This window comes from Ailuropoda melanoleuca, chromosome X (assembly GCF_002007445.2).
Source record: "Ailuropoda melanoleuca isolate Jingjing chromosome X, ASM200744v2, whole genome shotgun sequence".
NCBI lineage: Eukaryota > Metazoa > Chordata > Mammalia > Carnivora > Ursidae > Ailuropoda > Ailuropoda melanoleuca.
The window spans coordinates 56,842,035-56,860,067 of record NC_048238.1 but is presented as its reverse complement, the minus strand read 5'-3'; the positions used below and the strand labels follow the sequence as shown (position 1 = coordinate 56,860,067).

The 18,033-nt window shown below is 36.0% G+C and overlaps 1 protein-coding gene across 8 annotated transcripts in view; it reads left to right on the top strand.

Moving 5' to 3' along the window:
* The window catches only part of ATRX (ATRX chromatin remodeler), a 310,799-nt gene that overhangs the window by 42,756 nt on the left and 250,010 nt on the right, over positions 1-18,033 (top strand). For 6 of the 8 annotated variants that reach the window (XM_019809464.2, XM_019809463.2, XM_011236679.3 and 3 more), the window contains one exon: positions 13,125-13,237. In XM_019809464.2, the coding sequence (XP_019665023.1) occupies positions 13,125-13,237 (113 nt within the window). Of the gene's footprint in view, positions 1-9,107; positions 9,167-13,124; positions 13,238-18,033 lie in introns of all 8 variants that reach the window. The other 2 variants (XM_034649523.1, XM_034649522.1) reach the window with 1 other exon arrangement.

Sequence of the window (18,033 nt, the reverse complement as noted above, 5' to 3'; positions counted from 1 at the left end):
ACCCATCTTGATAATTTCTTAAATGGTGTGAGTCAACTGGATATCCATCCACATGTAAAAGAATGAAGGTTGGACTCTTAACTCCTACCATATACAACTTAAAGTGGAGCAAATACCTAAATTTAAGAGCTGAAACTATTACAGTTCTTAGGGGAAAACAGGGGGTAATCTTCATGACCTTGGATTTGGCAGTGGTCTCTTAAAGGAGCTGTAAAAAACTCAGGCAACAAAGAATAATTTGAACTTCATGTAATTTGAACTTCTTGAAAATGAAGAACTTCGTGCATCAAAGGATGCTATCAAGAGAGCGAAAAGACAACCACAGAATGGGAGAAAATATTTGCAAATCTTATATCTGATTGATAAGGGTTTAATATCCAGAATACATAAAGTACTCTTAAAACTTAGCAACAAAAAGGCAATTAAAAAATGGACAAGGGACTTGAGTAGATATCCCTTTACTTTAAAAAAAATTGTGGTAAAATATGTAACATAAAATTTACCACCTTAACGTTTTTTTAAGTGTGTATATCAGTAGTGTTAAGTACATTTCCATTGTTGTGTAACCAATCTCCAGAGCATTTTCATCTTGAAAAACTGAAACTCTTTTCCCATTAAACAACAACTCCCAGTTTTCTGTGGTTTCCCTTTACTTGTAATCAGTGTCTTTATATTTATAAAAGTGTGTTTCTTGAAGACAGCATACAATTGGGTCTTGTTTTTTAATCCTGTCTGACACCTGACTATATCTACAGTGATAATGGGACACACTCTCTTAGTTGATGTATTTAGATCATTCATATTTAAAGTGAAATTTGATAAATAGTTGGATCAATATCTGTCATGTTTGCACCTGTTTTTTTTTTTTTAATTTCTCCTTTTTCGTCTTTGGGTTTAATTGAACATTTTATATGATTTCATTTACTTTCCTCTTTTAAATGTTAAATTATACTTCCTAAAATTTTTTTTACTGGTTGCCTTTAGTTTGCAGTATACATTAATATCTTGTTTAAGTTCACTTTTAAATAACACTACAGGTTTCCCCTGCTATCTTAACATAGAACATTCTTACGAAACATTTCATAAGCTGAAATAGCTTACAGTGAAGAAGCAATTACCATTAGTTTACATAGAAAAAATTTTGAACATTCCCAGACCTGAAAATAACCTCTTTTAGGCTTTTCTGATACCTTAGTACAGATCTTGCTAATGGATTCACAAAATGAATTAAGATAAAGCACAAATGCTCCCAGACACAGTTAAAAGGTGAGAAGCTGGTGTAGTTCCCTGGGGAAGGAGCTTGGCAGTGCCATTATTGCTGCTCAGCATGTACACTGCCTCTGTAACAGCTTGCTGCAGAACAAACGCTAAATGCTCTTATCAGTTTTGTCTTCTTTCATAAAAGTGAAAATCCTCTGGATTTCTTTTGGTTAGTGAAAATTAGTACTAATGTAGGTGTTGCATAAAAGTGAAGTGCTGGAGCACCTGGGTGGCTCAGTTAGTTAAGCATCTGACTCTTGATTTCAGCTCAGGTCATGATCTCAGGGTGCTGAGATCGAGCCCTGGTAGGCACTGGGTGTGGAGCCTGCTTCAGATTCTCTCTCTCTCCCCTTCTGGCCCGCCCACCATCTCTCTCTCTCTCTCTCTCTCTCTCTCTCTCTCACAAAAAAAAAAAAAGTGAAGTGGCATACCACAAACTTTAGAAAAGCAGGGGATAACCGTACATCACTTTACAAGCAGTGTAGGTACCTTGTAACAGTATTCTCCGTTCTTATCCTTACTCGTAAGCTATAATCACCCAATACATTTTTGCTGTTATTAGTTTGAACAGTTAATTATGGGTCACTTAAAAATAAACATAAAAAATGTTAATTTTACTTTAATTTGTTCCTTCTCTAATGCTCTTCTTTTATGTATATCTTTGTTTTTGACCTATATAATTTTTTTTCTATCTGAAGAACTTTAAATATTTCATGCAAGCCAAGTCTGCTGGTGACAAATTACTTCAGTTTTTGTTTGTTGAGAAAGACTAGTTTGTTTTCACTTTTGAGGGATCATTTTGCTGGATACATGATTCTAGCTTGGTGTGTGTTTTTTTTCTTTCAACACTTAAAATATTTTATTCCATTCTCTTCTGCTTGGGTGGTTTCTGACAACAGATCAGATAAAATGCTTATCTTTGTTCCTCTATAGATAAGGTGTCTTTTTCTTCTGGTTTTTAATATTTTTCTCTCTCTATGGTTTTCTGTTGTTTGCTTCTGATATAGCTATGTGTAGGTACTTGGTATTTATCCTGCTTTTGTATTCTCTGTGCTTCCTGCATTTATGGTATCTGTTATTAATTTTGGCAGATTTTCCCACCACTATTATTTCAAACATTTCTTCTGCTTCTTTCTCCTTCGTATTCCCATTACATGTATTTTACAACTTCTGTAATTGTCCTACAGTTATTAGGTTTTCTGTTCCCTTTTATTTTTTTTTTCCTCTTTGCACTTCAGCTTGGAAAGTTTCTTCTCCTCTTCTCTTCTTTCTTTTCTTTTCTTTCTTCCTTCTTTCTTTCTTAGTTTGTAAAGTTTCTGTTGACCTATCATCAACCTTCACTGTTTCTTCAGTCTTCCAGCTCGTTGATTTCTTTCCTTCCCTGGGTCCAGTCTTCTAATGAGCCCATCAAATGCATTCTTTATTTCTTTCACAATGTTTTAGATTTGTAGCATTTCCTTTTATTTGTTTATTACAGTTTTCCGTGCTCTGCTTACTCCCGTATTCTTGCATGTTGTCTATTTCTTATTTCTGTCATTAGAGTCCTTATCGTATTAGTCATAGTTATTTTAGATTCCCCTGTCTGATAATTCCAAAAGTCTGTGTCTTACCTAAGTCTGATTCTGATGCTGTCTTTGTTTCTTTAGATTGTGGGTTTTCTTGGTTTGTTTGTTTGTTTTCCCTTCTGACATGACCTGAATTTTTTGGAAAGCCAAATACAATGTTTCTGGTAATGGGAATTTAGGTTATTAGGCTTTTAGTGTGAGCTTTTATGTTACTCTGGCTAGGAACTGGGCTGTGTGTTGTTTGCTGTAGCTGTTAGGTACTAGAGGATTCATTTCTTTATAATTTCTTTGTTTTAATTATTTTCTTCCCTGTTGTCTTTCAGTTTTGCCAGTAATTCCTTCCTTTTTTCTTAAGGGCTTAAAAGCATGACCCTGAGATTAAGACCTGAGCTGAGATCAAGAGTCAGATGCTTAACTGATTGAGCCATCCAGGCCCTGCTAAGAATTCCTTCTTAAACAGAGTCTATATTGGGCTTTCTCATTTGAAATTCAGTTATTATACTGGATCTGTGTTGATGTGGTGATAAGGATTTGGGGAGGGATAATGTTCTATAATCTTATCATTAAATCTTAGTTATTTTTAGTGGTCCTGAGACCCTGGATTAAGGCCTTCAGAAGTGTTTCTCCTCTTCTTTTTTTTTAAGATTTTTTCATCTATTTGACAGAGAGAAAGAGAGAGAGAGTGCACGCACAAGCAGGGGGAGTAGCAGGGGGAGAGGAAGAAGCAGGTACTCCACTGAGCAGGGAGCCCAATGGGGGACTTGATCCCACCCGAGCTGAAGGCAGACCTTAACCAACTGAGCCACTCAGGCGCCCCCAGAAGTGTTTCTTAGTCATGCCCCAACCTCAGGTGAGACAGGAACACTAGAGGAGGCTGAGGTTGTCTAATTGCTCTTCCTCTAGGTAGATTATGTCCTATTAGAGTAGTTTACTTTGCGGGCATGACTTTGTTAAGAGAATGCTTTGGACGTATTTCAGTAGGTCTACTTTCCCCTCCTGCTCAGGGCACAAGAAGATTTTCCATGGATTTTAACTGAAAACCTGAAAACCTTATGGGGGCTCCTGGAGGTAAAACCCAGGAAAGTGTCTCCCCCCCCCACAAAACTGGGACCCCAGGAGTTTTTTTAACTCTCAAATTAATCCATACTTGGCCTCTAACAATTCATCAATTACTGTTAAAGTGTTCCCACACCAGATAAGCTGTATCCTTGGTGGTGATTTGCCCTGTGACCTCAGTTCTCTAAAGGATGTAAGATAAGTTATTGATTTTCAGTTTGTTCATCTTTTTTCTTATTAGCACAAGAGTAAGGAATTCTAAGCCCCTTAAAAGTTGCAGCTGACTGGCTAGGTTTTTTTTCTTTGTTTTTTTTTCCCTTAAATAAATGGACCTATGTGAAATGGCATAATTGTCTGTGGCTTTAATTTTGGTGCTCTCCTTTGTTTTAAATGCTTGTGTTAACGCCTTTCAGGTCTTGGTCATTGTGAGGATTAGGTTCTAATTTTAGTTGAAAGTTTTAGGAATTGATTTTATAGTGGTTTGTTTCTTTTACTGTTACCAAGTTATCTTTAGTTGTTGCTGCATCCAGGGGTATTGTGGTAAGTGCAGTGGTTTAAGCATGAGCAGTAAAACTAGAGAACTCAGGTAATTTCATGTGTCCATGAAGTGCTTTATTAAAAAATTCATTCTTTTTTGGATGAGTAATATTCCATTTTATGTGTGTGTATATTTGTATATATATATACATATATGCATACACTGCATCATCTTTATCCATTCATCAAGTTGATGGACACTTGGAATGGTTCCATATCTTGGCTATTGTAAATAATGCTTCTATAAACATAGGGGTACATGTATCCCTTTGAGTTAGTGTTTAATATTCTTTGGGTAAATACCTAGTAGTGTGATTGCTGGAACTTTTTGAGGAACCTCCTTACTGTTCTCTAGAGTGGCTGCACCAGTTTGCATTCCCAACCAACAATGCATGAGGGTTCCTTTTTCTGCATATCCTTGCCACCACTTGTTTCTTCTGTTTTTGAATTCAGCCATTTTGACAGGTGTAAGGTGATATCTCATTATAGTTTTGATTTGTATTTCCCTGATGATGAGTGATGAGGAGCGTCTTTTTTTGTCTTTTGACCATCTGGATGTCTTATTTGGAGAAATGTCTGTTCATCATGTCTTCTGCCCTTTTTAAAATTGGATTATTTATTTTTGGGTGTTGTATAAGTTCTTTATATATTTTGGATACTAACCCTTTATCAGATGTCATTTGCAAATGTCTTCTCCCATTTCTTAGGTTGCCTTTTAGTTTTGTTGATGGTTTCCTTTGCAGTGCAGGAGCTTTTCATTTTGATGAAGCCCAGTAGTTTATTTTTGCTTTGTTTCCCTTGCCTCAGGAGACCTATCTAGAAAAATGTTGCTACGGCCAATATCAGGGACTTTACTACTTTTGCTTTCTTCCAGGGTTTTAATGGTTTCCTGTCTCCCATTTAGGTCTTTTATCCATTTTGAAATTATTTTTGTGTGTGGTGTAAGAAAGTGGCCCAGTGTCATTCTTTTGCACGTACCTGTCACGTTTTCCCAGCACAATTTGTTGAAGAGACTGTCCTTTTCCCATTGGATGTTCCTTTCTGCTTTGTCGAAGATGAATTGACCGTATGGTTGTGGGTTTATTCCTGGGTTTTCTATTCTATTCTGTGTTTCTATTTTTTGTGCCAGTACCATACTGTTTTGAGAACTACACCTTTGTAATATAACTTGATATCCTGAATTGTGATATCCCCAGCTTTATTTTTCTTTTTTAAGCTTGCTTTGGCTTCTTGTCCATTTTTGCCATTCTATCGGGTGTAAAGTGGTATCTCAATGTGGTTTTGGTTTGTTTTTTTTAAATATTTATTTTGTTATATTAGTCACCATACAGTACATCCCCAGTTTTTGATGCAATGTTCCGTGATTCATTACTTACATATAACACCCAGTGCATCATGCAATATGTGCCCTCCTTAATACCCATCACTGGCCTATCCCAATGCCCCACTCCCCTCCCCTCTGAAGCCCTCAGTTTGTTTCCCAGAGTGCACAGTCTGCCATGGTTCATTCCCCCTATTGTTTACCCCCCCTTCATTCTTCCCTTCCTTCTCCTGCCAATCTTCCTATTTCTTATGTTCCATAAATGAGTGAAACTATATAATTGTCTTTCTCTGCTTGACTTATTTCACTTAGCATTATCTCCTCTACTCCCGTCCATGTTGCTGCAAATGTTGTGTAATCGTTCTTTCTGATGGCTGAGTAATATTCCATGTATATACGGACCACATTTTCTTAATTGTGGTTTTGATTTGAATTTCCCTGATGGCTAACGATTTTGAACATTTTTTCATGTGTCTGTTAGCCACTTGTATGTCTTCATTGGAAAAGTGTCTGTTCACATCTTCTGCCCATTTTTTGATTTGATTATTTGTTTCTCGTGTATTGAGTTTGAGAAGTTCTTTGTAGATCTTGGATACCAAGTCTTTTATCTGTAGTGTCATTTGCAAATATCTTCTCCCATTCCGTGGGTTGCCTCTTAGTTTTTTTGAATGTTTCCTTGGCTGTGCAGGAGCTTTTTATCTTGATGAAGTCCCACAAGTTCATTTTTTCTTTTGTTTCTCTTGCCTTTGGAGATGTGTCATGAAAAAAGTTGCTGTGGCCAGTGTCAAAGAGGTTGCAGCTTATGTTCTCCTCTATGATTTTGACGGATTCCTGTCTCACATCGAGGTCTTTCATCCATTTGGAGTTTATCTTTGTGTATGGTGTGTGAGAGTGGTCAGGTTTCATTCTTTTGCATATAGCTGTCCAATTTTCCCAGCACCTTTTATTGAAGAGACTGTCTTTTTTCCACTGGATGTTTTTTCCTGCTTTGTCAAAGATTAGTTGCCCAAAGAGCCGAGGGTCCATTTCTGGGTTCTCTATTCTGTTCCATTGGTCTATGTGTCTATTTTTGTGCCAGTACCATGCTGTCTTTGTGATCACAGTTTTGTAGTATAGCTTGAAATCCGGCAGTGTGATGTCCCCAGCTTTCTTTTTCCTTTTCAACAATTCCTGGGTGATTCGGGGCCTTTTCTGGTTCCACACAAATTTAAGGGCTGTTTGTTCCGGTTCTTTGAAAAATGTCATTGGTATTTTGATTGGGATGGCATTGAAAGTGTAGATTCCTCTGGGTAGCATAGATTTTTTAAGTATGTTTATTCTTCTGATCTATGAGCATGGAATATTTTTCCAACTTCTTATGTCTTCTTTAGTGTCTTTCAAGAGTGATTTGTAGTTTCTAGAATATAGATCCTTTACGTCTCTGGTTAAGTTAATTCCGAGATAATGTATGATTTTTGGTGCTATTGTAAATGGAATGGATTCCCTAATTTCTTTTTCTTCAGTCTCATTGTTCGTGTATAGAAATGCAACTGAATTCTGATCTTGATTTTGTATCCCGCCACATTACTGAATTGCTCTTTAACTTCTGGTAGTTTGGGGGTGGATTCTTTTGGGTTTTCCATATAAAGTATTAGGTCATCTGCGAAGAGAGACAGTTTGACTTCTTCTTTGCCGATTTGGATACCTTTTATCCCTTTTTGTTGTCNATCCCTTTTTGTCTTCTGATTGCTGTTGCAAGGACTTCTAGTACTATGTTGAATAATATTGGCGAGAGTGGGCATCCTTGTCGTGTTCCTGATCTTAAGGGAAAGGCTTTCAGCTTTTCCCCATTGAGAATGATATTCGCTGTAGGCTTTTCATAGATGGCTTTTGTGAACTTGAGGAATGTACCCTTTATCCCTACACTCTGAAGGGTTTTAATCAGGAAGGGATGCTGTATTTTGTCAAATGCTTTTTCTGCATCTAATGAGAGGATCATATGATTCTTGGCTTTTTTTCTTGTTGATATAGTCTATCACACTGATAGATTTGCGAATGTTGAACCACCCTTGCATCCCAGGGATGAATCCCACTTGGTCATGATGGATAATCCTTTTAATGTACTGTTGGATCCTATTAGCTAGGATCTTGTTGAGAATTTTGGCATCCATATTCATCAGGGAAATCGGTCTGTAATTCTCCTTTTTGATGGGGTCTTTGCCTGGTTTGGGGATCATTGATCTCTGCTCTAATCTCCATCACCTGCCTTCTCATGTGTGGGTTAGGCCTGTTCTTCTGTTCCAGCTCCAGCTTCTTGAGGTGAGAATATAAAACCTGCATTTTAGATTTTTCTATTCTTTTGAGTGAGGCTTGGATGGCCATGTATTTTCCCCTTAGGACCGCCTTTGCAGTGTCCCATAGGTTTTGGACTGATGTGTTTTCATTTTCATTGGTCTCCAATAATTGCTTAATTTCCTTCTTAATTACCTGGTTTGCCCAATCATTCTTGAGCAGGATGGTTCTGAGTTTCCAAGTGTTTGGGTTTCTTCCAAATTTTTCCTTGTGATTGAGTTCCAATTTCAAAGCATTGTGGTATGAGAATATGCAGGGAATAATCTCAGTCTTTTGGTATCATTTGAGACCTGTTTTGTGACCTAGTATATGGTCTATTCTGGAGAAAGTTCCATGTGCATTAGAAAAGAATGAGTATTCTGTTGTTCTGGGTGTAGTGTTCTGTATCTATTTATGAGGCCATCTGACCCTGTCATCCAAAGCTCTTGTTTCTTTGTTGATTTTCTGCTTAGGTGATCTGTCTGTTGCTGAGAGCGGAGTGTTCAGGTCCCCTACTATTAACGTATTATTATCTATATGTCTCTTTATTCTGGTTAAGAGTTGGCTTGTGTATCTAGCTACTCCTCTGTTGGGGGCATAGATATTTATAATTGTCATATCCACTTGTTGGATACATCCTTTAAGAATAATATAGTGTCCTTCTATATCTCTAACTACAGTCTTCAGTTTAAAATCTAATCTGTGTGATATGAGAATTGCTACCCCAGCTTTCTTTTGAGGTCCATTGGGATGAAAAATGGTTTTCCACCCCTTTGCTTTCAGTCTGGATGTATCTTTAGGTTCAAGATGAGTCTCTTGTAGACAGCAAATGGATGAGTCATGCCTTTTTATCCAATCTGTACAAAAGAATACACTTAAAATATTTGGAATTCCACAGTTCCTCATGGAAAAAAATAAAGTAGTAAAACATTCAAAGGAAAGAACACAGCTTGTAGTTAAGAATACTGACATTAGGATTCAAAATTTGTCTAAAATCTAGTCATTCATGATATCATTAGTTTACAGGAAGAATTAAATTTTTTTTGATCCACTTGCAGATAGGCGGGTCAGATTTCACAAGTCATCTGTATCAAGCCACTGTTGAAATTGTGTAATGGTAAGTATGAAGGCCGAACACATTGTTCCTCAGTGGAGATTTTTAAGCACTCTTCAAGGATGGTTTTAAGGACTGACTTAGCATCTAAAGTTAAGAAATGTATATAGTACTGGTTGAGTCAGCTTCACATTTTGGTAGAGGGAGGAAGAGAGTAACAACCGTGTCTAGATTTAATAAATATCATTTGTAATAGTTCACAGTTACAAAACTGGTAAGTTAATGTGTGTGGTTTTGCCTTAGGAAGATTGTTCACTTTACAAAAGGATTGATAAATGTTGGCTTTTTAAATAGTTGGTTTTGGTGTATTTAAAATACCATTTCCACAAATGAGACTTACACAATTACAAGGATCATCTCTAAAGTGTGATTCTAGAAATGAGACAGATTTAAAAAACTGACATCAGAGCTTTTATATGCAGATGAGTATTTCCCTTCTAAGTATTAGCTGTACGAGGCCATGCTGATATCAGTGATGTCATTCCTGAGGACATTTTGAGAACTCTCCTTTTGTAACCCATAGAAGTCAAGCAGGAAAAGAAATCTTCAGGAATACTTCACATTTTAGCAAAAACTAATTTTACCCAACTTGATAGCTCACCACATCTGATTCTAAATGACATTAGGTTATTTGCAAAAATCACATATGCCCTCAAAGAGAGAAGATTTTTCAAATAAATGGGCAAAATTTTTTTTAAAGATTTTATTTATTTATTTGACAGAGAGAGAGAGGCAGCCAGCAAGAGGGAACACAAGCAGGGGGAGTGGGAGAGGAAGAAGCAGGCTTCCAGCAGAGGAGCCTGATGTGGGGCTCGATCCCAGGACTCTGGGATCATGCCCTGAGCTAAAGGCAGACGCTTAACGACTGAGCCACCCAGGCGCCCCAATGGGCAAAATTTTTTAAGTATCAAAATTTTTTTTTACCACTTGGCTTCTACCTGGTCTCATAATTTATAATATAACACAAACATGTTTATGTCTAAAAGTACTATCCTTCACAGAAGGAAAGATTTCTACTGATAGTATCCAACTGTTTTAATTTTTACATCTGGCGATACTAATATTAACGGGTTATGCTGATTTATCCATAGTCCTGACCTCAGCTACAGTATGAATTCATGTGATCGCTGGCTTTGTGGTCGTATTTCTGTGAATTCTAGGAATGAGTGAGACAATCATTATTCTGCCAGTTTGCTATACTCTTTTCTAAAGAACAACTTTTTTGCTCTTTGTAATCTGTTGATGGGACAAGATGTAGAATGACATCATTCGTGCTTATTTTTGAATTTTGGTTATAAGGAATTTTGTGTGCCATTGATAGACATGTAGCATCTTTTTTTTAAAAAAGATTTTATTTATTTATTCGACAGAGATAGAGACAGCCCGCGAGAGAGGGAACACAAGCAGGGGGAGTGGAAGAGAAGAAGCAGGCTCTTGGCGGAGGAGCCTGATGTGGGGCTCGGTCCCATAACGCCGGGATCACGCCCTGAGGCGAAGGCAGACGCTTAACCGCTGTGCCACCCAGGCGCCCCCCCCCCCCCCGACATGTAGCGTCTTTTGCTCTGGTTCCGTTTTCTAATTTAAGATTAAGGACTTTGAGTAACTTGACAATTTCATACATCTAAGTGTTTTCGAAAGCAAGGTTATGGCAAAAAGTAGAAATTACACCAAGTTTTGGTACCTTTATTCTAGAGACAAGTTTGTTTCAAAATTTTGTAAAAACAAAACAAAGCAAAAAAAACCCTCTTCATCAAAACAAAACCACCAAAATCCCGCGCAGTAGTATGTGTGTTGTATCTCATTCTTTTTCCTTCCCTTAATATTCTGGGTTCTCTCTAGCTAAACGTAGGAAAATGGTGCAGAGGGGACTGTTGGCCTTGGGGTGGGCCCAGTGCACTGCTTGAATGGGGATGGTGCCTGCCCAGGAGGCACCAACACAGCTGTTAACCCATTCAGTGTTTTAATTTGCATTCTGTTGATTATTAGTGAGGTTGTAGTGCTTTTTCTCCCAATTTTTTGTTACCCGGTTGTATTCCGTTTTTAAAAATTGTTTCTGTCTTTTATTCATTTATCTGCTATGACTTTAGTATTTTTTAAAATATGAGGTGGTTTTTATCTCCTTATTTGCAAGTTATTTTCATTTTACATTTTGATTATGGATATCTTTGGAAGTGTATGCATAAGTTTTATTTTTATGTAAATACATAGGTATATTCTTGAGTTTCTTCCTTTGCATTTTTATTGAGAAAGTTTACATAAAATTCACTATTTAAACCAATTTAGTTTATAATTCTTTTTTTTTTTTTTTAGAAAATTTACAATATTGTGCAGCTGTCACACTTTGTAATTCTAGAACATTTTCATTGCCCCCAAACTAGCCCATACCTCCCAGTACCCCACTTCCTCCATCTCCTGGCAATCACTGATCTTAATGTCTCTATAGAAAGTGCCTATTCTGGACATTTCATATATGTGTGTATATATATATATATATATATATATATATATATATATATATATANATATTATATATATGTGTATATATATATATATATATATATATATATATATATATATATATACGTGTGTGTGTGTATATACACACATATATGAAATATAATAATCCAATATGTGGCATTTTGCATTTGCCTTTTTTAGCATAATGTTTCCAGGTGTCATCCATGTTTTATCATGTATGTATATTTTATTGCTTTTTATTGGGACATAATATTCCATTGTTTATTTGTCAGTTGGTAGACATTTGGGTACTTTCTACTTTTTTGGCTATTATGAATATTGCTGCCATGACCATTTGTGTACAGTATTTTTTGTGTGGACATATGATTTCATTGTTTTGGATATATATCCAAGAATGAAATTACTGAGTCATTTGGTAACTCTTTAACTTTTTGAGTTACTACTAAACCTTTTCACAATGACTGCATCATTTTACATCTTCATCAGCAATGTATGTGGATTCCAGTTACTCTACACCCTTGCCTTATTTTTCATTAAAAAATTATATCTACCCTAATGAGTGTAAAATAGTATCTTGTTGTGGTTTTGATGTGCATTTTTCTAATGACTAATAGTCTTGAATATTTTTCATGTGTTTACTGGCGCTTTGTACATCTTCTTTGGAGAAGTGTATATCTGTGTCCTTTGCCCATTTTTGAATTGGGTCCTTTCTCTTTTTATTGTTTAATTATAAAAATTCTTTATAAAAAGGATAAAATTCCTTTAAAGGAGGTATATCATCTTATTTGAAGGATATATGTATTATGCAAAAGGATATTACTACCTTTTCAGATAGGTGATTTGAAAATAGTTTTCTTCAGTTGTATGGCTTGTCTCTTCACTTTTTTGATGATATCTTTTGATATACACAAGTTTTGAATTTCAGTCAAATCAATTTTATTTTTGCTCTTTTAAGTTTAGGAAATCCTGTATTGGAAATGGGGTAGTTGTTTATTTTGTGCATTCTTTTAAGTTTTTAACTTTTATAAATCTGTTGGATTACAGATATATCTATTATATAACAGCAGAATATGCTATAACAATTTAGTTACATAAATATTTCCCTGGGAATCTGTGAACTCTTCTAAGTCCTGTTTTAGATTTTCTTCATCTTTTTGCCACTTATACAATTATTCTGTGACAAGCAGAAGATAGAGTGATTAAAAAATACAGAAGCCTTCCAGGGAGTAAGTGTTCAGTAAATACATTTGTACATTACTCAGTTATTATTTTAAATGATGTAAAGCAAAATCTCAACATTTTACTCATGTTTTCAAATCTTCAGTGAAATAATGAAAATTCATTTTCTTTTACTTTTATTTTGAATATGCATTCTTCCAGACCACTTACAGTTTAGGTATGTTTTCAGTTTGTTAGAACTTTACATTTGATTAAATATGTGACAGGCTAATTAAAGAAGTTCTTTAAATTTTTGTTTTGGTAGTGAAAGCAAGTTGAATACATTGGTGCAGAAGCTTCATGACTTCCTGGCACACTCATCAGAAGATTCTGAAGAAACAAGTTCTCCTCCAAGACTTGTGATGAACCAAAGCACAGGTAAATTGAGAAATAGTGTGCAATATCTTCTAGTCTATTTTCCATTTAGTTTTGGGAGCAGCTATTGAAGGTTTTATTAGCTCTTCTGAATCTAGTGTTTAGCTAAAATCTGATATTGGAGATTTTAATTCAGATAAGTAAAATGTAAGGTTGTATGGTTATAGGTGCTTAGAGGAGGATGCACTATGGTTTTATGTATAAATGGAGATCTCTTATAGAGTGGGTGATAAATGTTCACTATGAAAAATAGGTTGTGTTAGAAGAGGTGGGAGCAGTATAGAAATGTATTATTTTAGTTATTTGCATATTATGAGTTAAATTTTTACGTTGTATGAGTTAAATTTTTACATTGTTTGATAAGTTCTCTGAGTAGAATTGGTGCATTTTTTAAATAAAAAAGACTCAGTACCTCCTTTCTCTTTCCTTTTTTTCCTTTTTAAAAGTATCCTGTATCATGTGATGATCACTTTTGAGGTTTTCGAGGGTAGCTACATATATGAGAGCTGAATACACACACACACACACACACGCACAAGTGCATGTGCACCACAAATACAGTATGTACACCAAGTATAAGAGAGGTAGACCACAGTGAGAAGTTCAACCATATGTGTAATTAGAATCCCAGAAGGGAAGAAAAGATAGAATGGGTCAGAAACCTAGCTGAGCATTTTCTGAAAGTGATGAAAGGCATCAAGCAATAGAGTCATGAAACTCTGTGAACCTCAAGCAGGATAAATATAAAGAAAACTATAGCTAGATCTATCATAATTAAACTCCTAAAGAACAAAAAAACAAGAGAAAAATTTATAAGCACTTAGGAAAAAAAGCATTGCTTTCAAAGGAACAGCAATAACAATGATAGTACAGTTAACAACATGAATTACAGAAGCTACATGATATGAAATGATTTCTTTAAAGTACCAAATGAAAATAATTGCCAACTTGAAACTGTGTATTCAGTGAAAGCATCTTTCAAAAGTGAAGGTGGAATTAATATAAACAAAAAGTAAGAACTCCATCATGTCAGTAGACCTACAGTAGATGAAATACTAAAGGGAGGAAAGAGTCTCAAGCAGACTCTGTGCTGAACATGGATGATGGGCTCGATGTCACCACCCATGAGATCGTGACCTGAGCTAAAACCAAGAGTTGGATGATTAATTGTCTGAGCTACCCAGGCACCCTTCTTTTTATTGTAAAACCATTTCTTTGTCTGTTGGAGCCATGATACTTTTGAAATGTACAGGTCTATTACATTGGTGACCCTTTATGTGAATTTGTCTGATTAGTTATAATTAGATTCAGGTTATTTATTTTTGTTAGGGTTAATATGTGGTGTTGTGTTCTTGTCACTACATCATATCACAAGGCACATGATGTAATTTTTTCTTTTTTTTAAAGGTTTATTTTAGTTTTTTGAAGATTTTATTTATTTGACAGAGAGAGAGTGCATGCAAGTGCACAAGCAGTGGGAGCGGCAGGGAGAGGGAGAAGCAGGTCTCCTGCTGAGCAAGGAGCCTGATGCAGGGCTTGATCCCAGGACCCTGGGTTGATGATTGAGCTGAAGGCAGATGCTTAACTGACCACGCCACCCAGGTGGACCTGTAATTTTTTTCTTTTATTAGTGATGTTAACTTAGGGTAATCGACTGTGGTTGTTATGCTGGATTAATCCACTATAAACTTATGATTTATTCCTTTGTAATTAATAAGTAATTTGTAGGATATTACTGTGAAACTATTTAGGTATTCTTTTTCATTATCAAAAGTTAACTTATGGGGCACCTGGGTGGCACAGCGGTTAAGCGTCTGCCTTTGGCTCAGGGCGTGATCCCGGCGTTGTGGGATCGAGCCCCACATCAGGCTCCTCCGCTATGAGCCTGCTTCTTCCTCTCCCACTCCCCCTGCTTGTGTTCCCTCTCTCGCTGGCTGTCTCTATCTCTGTCGAATTAATAAATAAAATCTTAAAAAAAAAAGTTAACTTATGTGTTTTCTCTTGCAAATAACCACAAACATGGCAGCTTATAATAATCCAAATGTATTATTTCACACTTCTGTAGGTCAGGAGTCCCGTGAACCTTTCTGGGCTCTCTAAAGGGAATCACAAGGCTGAAGTGAAAGTGTCGTTGAGACTGTGTTCCTTTCTGCAAGCTCTGTGGAAAAATCCATTTCCTTGCTCATTTAGGTTGTTGGCAGAATTTAAGTCCTTATGGTTGTAGGTCTAAGGTTCCCATTTCTTGCTGGCTGTTGGCCAGGATCTTCTCTCTTAGCTTAAGGCTGTTTGTATTTCTTCTCACATGGCCCCCTCCATATTCAAAGCCAGCATGTTGAGTCTTTCTCATGCTTTTGAATCTCTCTCTTTTGCTTACTTCTTCAGCCATCATCTGGAGAAATTTACCTATTGTTAAGGACTCATGTGATTACACTAGCCAAATCCCTTTTAACCACCCTCTCCTATTTTTAAGGTCAGTGGTGCCATTTTACATAGTACAGTCATGAAAGTGGCATTTCCTCACATTCATAGGTTCTGGAGATGAGGGAGCATGAAATCTTGGGGGCCATATGTAGAAATTGTGCATACCACAGTATCCACTCATGATTCTTGGCTGAATGATATATTACTTTGATGGGTTCCAAATGCTGAATAATCTATTATTACTTGTATGTTTTAGTTGATATATTATTACAAGTATACGGGAGGGCTTTACATTCTATTCTTTCTTTATTTGTTTAATTTGTATATACTAATATTCTTTCTTTCTTCGTTAATATCTCTGTCATTCTTTATTTCAGTGTTCTTTTGTGTTACTCTTGGCAAGTGGGAGCCCCTTCTGCATGGTTCTTGCTGACCTTTTTACAAATCATCATCCTAGAGCACTTCATTACTTTCTGAAATTCGTTATTTCTCCAAGGAGTTCCAATTCCTTTTATTGAGATACTGTATTTAGAAACCGAGATCTGGTTGTATGATGTTCTTGTTGCCACCAGGATATCTTTGGTTACGGGCTCTTTCACAGAGAAAGTGGATATATGTGTTAATATTGTCATGAGTTGATGTTGATACTTTATTTTTTAATTATTTTTAAATTCCAGTATAATTAACATAGTTTTATATTATTTTCAGGTGTACAATATAGTGATCCAACAATTCTACACATTAAGAGTACTCTTAGTCCCTATCGCTTACTTGACCTACCCACCTCCCCTCTGGTAACCACCAGTTGGTTCTCTTTTGTTTGTCATTTTTTTTCTTTGTTTTGTTTCTTAAATTCCACATAAGGGTGAAATCATATGGTATTTATCTTTCTCTGACTGGTTTATTTTGCTTAGCACTATATCCTCTAGATCCATCCATGGTATTGCAAATGGTAAGATTTCATTCTTTTTTATGTCTGAGTAATATCCCATTGTATTTACATACCACATTGTCTTTATTCATCTGTTGATAGACACTTGGGTTGCTTCCACATATTGACTATTGTAAATAATACTGCAATAAACATAGGTGTGCACATATCTTTTCAAATTAGTGTTTTTGTATTTTTGGGATAAATACCCAGTAGTGGAATTACTGGATCATATGGTAATTCTATTTTTAATTTTTTGAGGAACGTCTATATCACATGGTAATTCTATTTTTAATTTTTTGAGGAACATCTATATGCACAGTTTGCAGTCCCAGCAACATTGCACAAGGGTTCCTTTTTCTTCACATCCTTGCCAACACTTGTGGTTTCTTGTGTTTTAAATTTCATCCATTCTGACAGGTGTGAGGTGATATCTCATTGTGGTTTTGATTTGCATTTCCTTGATGATGAGTGATGTTGAGCATCTTTTCATTTTGGCCATCTGTATATATTCTTTGGAAAAATGTCTGTTGATGGCTTTTGCCCATTTTTAAATTGGATTACCTGTGGGTTTTTTTGGGTGTTGGGTTGTATAAGTTCTTTATATATTTTGGATACTAACCCATTATTGGATATGTCATTTGCAAATATCTTTTCCCACTCAGTAGGCTGTCTTTTAGTTTTGTTGGTTGTTTCCTTTCCTGTGCAGAAGCATTGTACTTTGATGTAGTTCCAATAGTTTATTTTTGCTTTTGTTTCCCTTGCCTCAGAAGACATATCTAGAAAAATGTTGCTCTGGTGGATGTCAGAAAAATTACTGCCTGTGCTCTCTTCTAGGGTTTTTATGGTTTCAGGTCTCACATTTAGGTCTTTAAAGCATTTTGTGTTTATTTCTGTGTGCGGTATAAAAAAGTGGTCCAGTTTCATTCTTTTGCATGTTGCTGTCCAGATTTCCTAGTATTTGTTGAGGAGTCATTTTCCCATTGCATATTCTTGCCTCCTTTGTTGAAAATTAATCAACCATATAATCTTGGATTTATTTCTGGGCTGTTTTATTCCATTGATCTATGTACATTTTATTGTGCTAGTACCATACTCTTGATTACTGCAGCTTTGTAGTATACCTTGAAATCTGTGATTGTGATACCTTCAGTTTTGTTCTTCCTTTTCAAGATTGCTTTGGTTATTTGGGGACTTCTTTGGTTCTATACAAAGTTTAGGATTGGTCTAGTTCTGTGAAAAATGGTGTTGGTATTTTGATACGGATTGCATTAAATGTTTAGATTCCTTTGGTTAGTATAGACATTTTAACAATGTTTGTTTTTCCAATCCATGAGCATGGAATGTTTTTCCATTTCTTTGTGTCCTGTTCGGTTTCTTTCACAAATGTTATTTAGTTTTCAGAGTACAGATCCTTTGCCTCTTTGGTTAGGTTTATTCCTAGGTA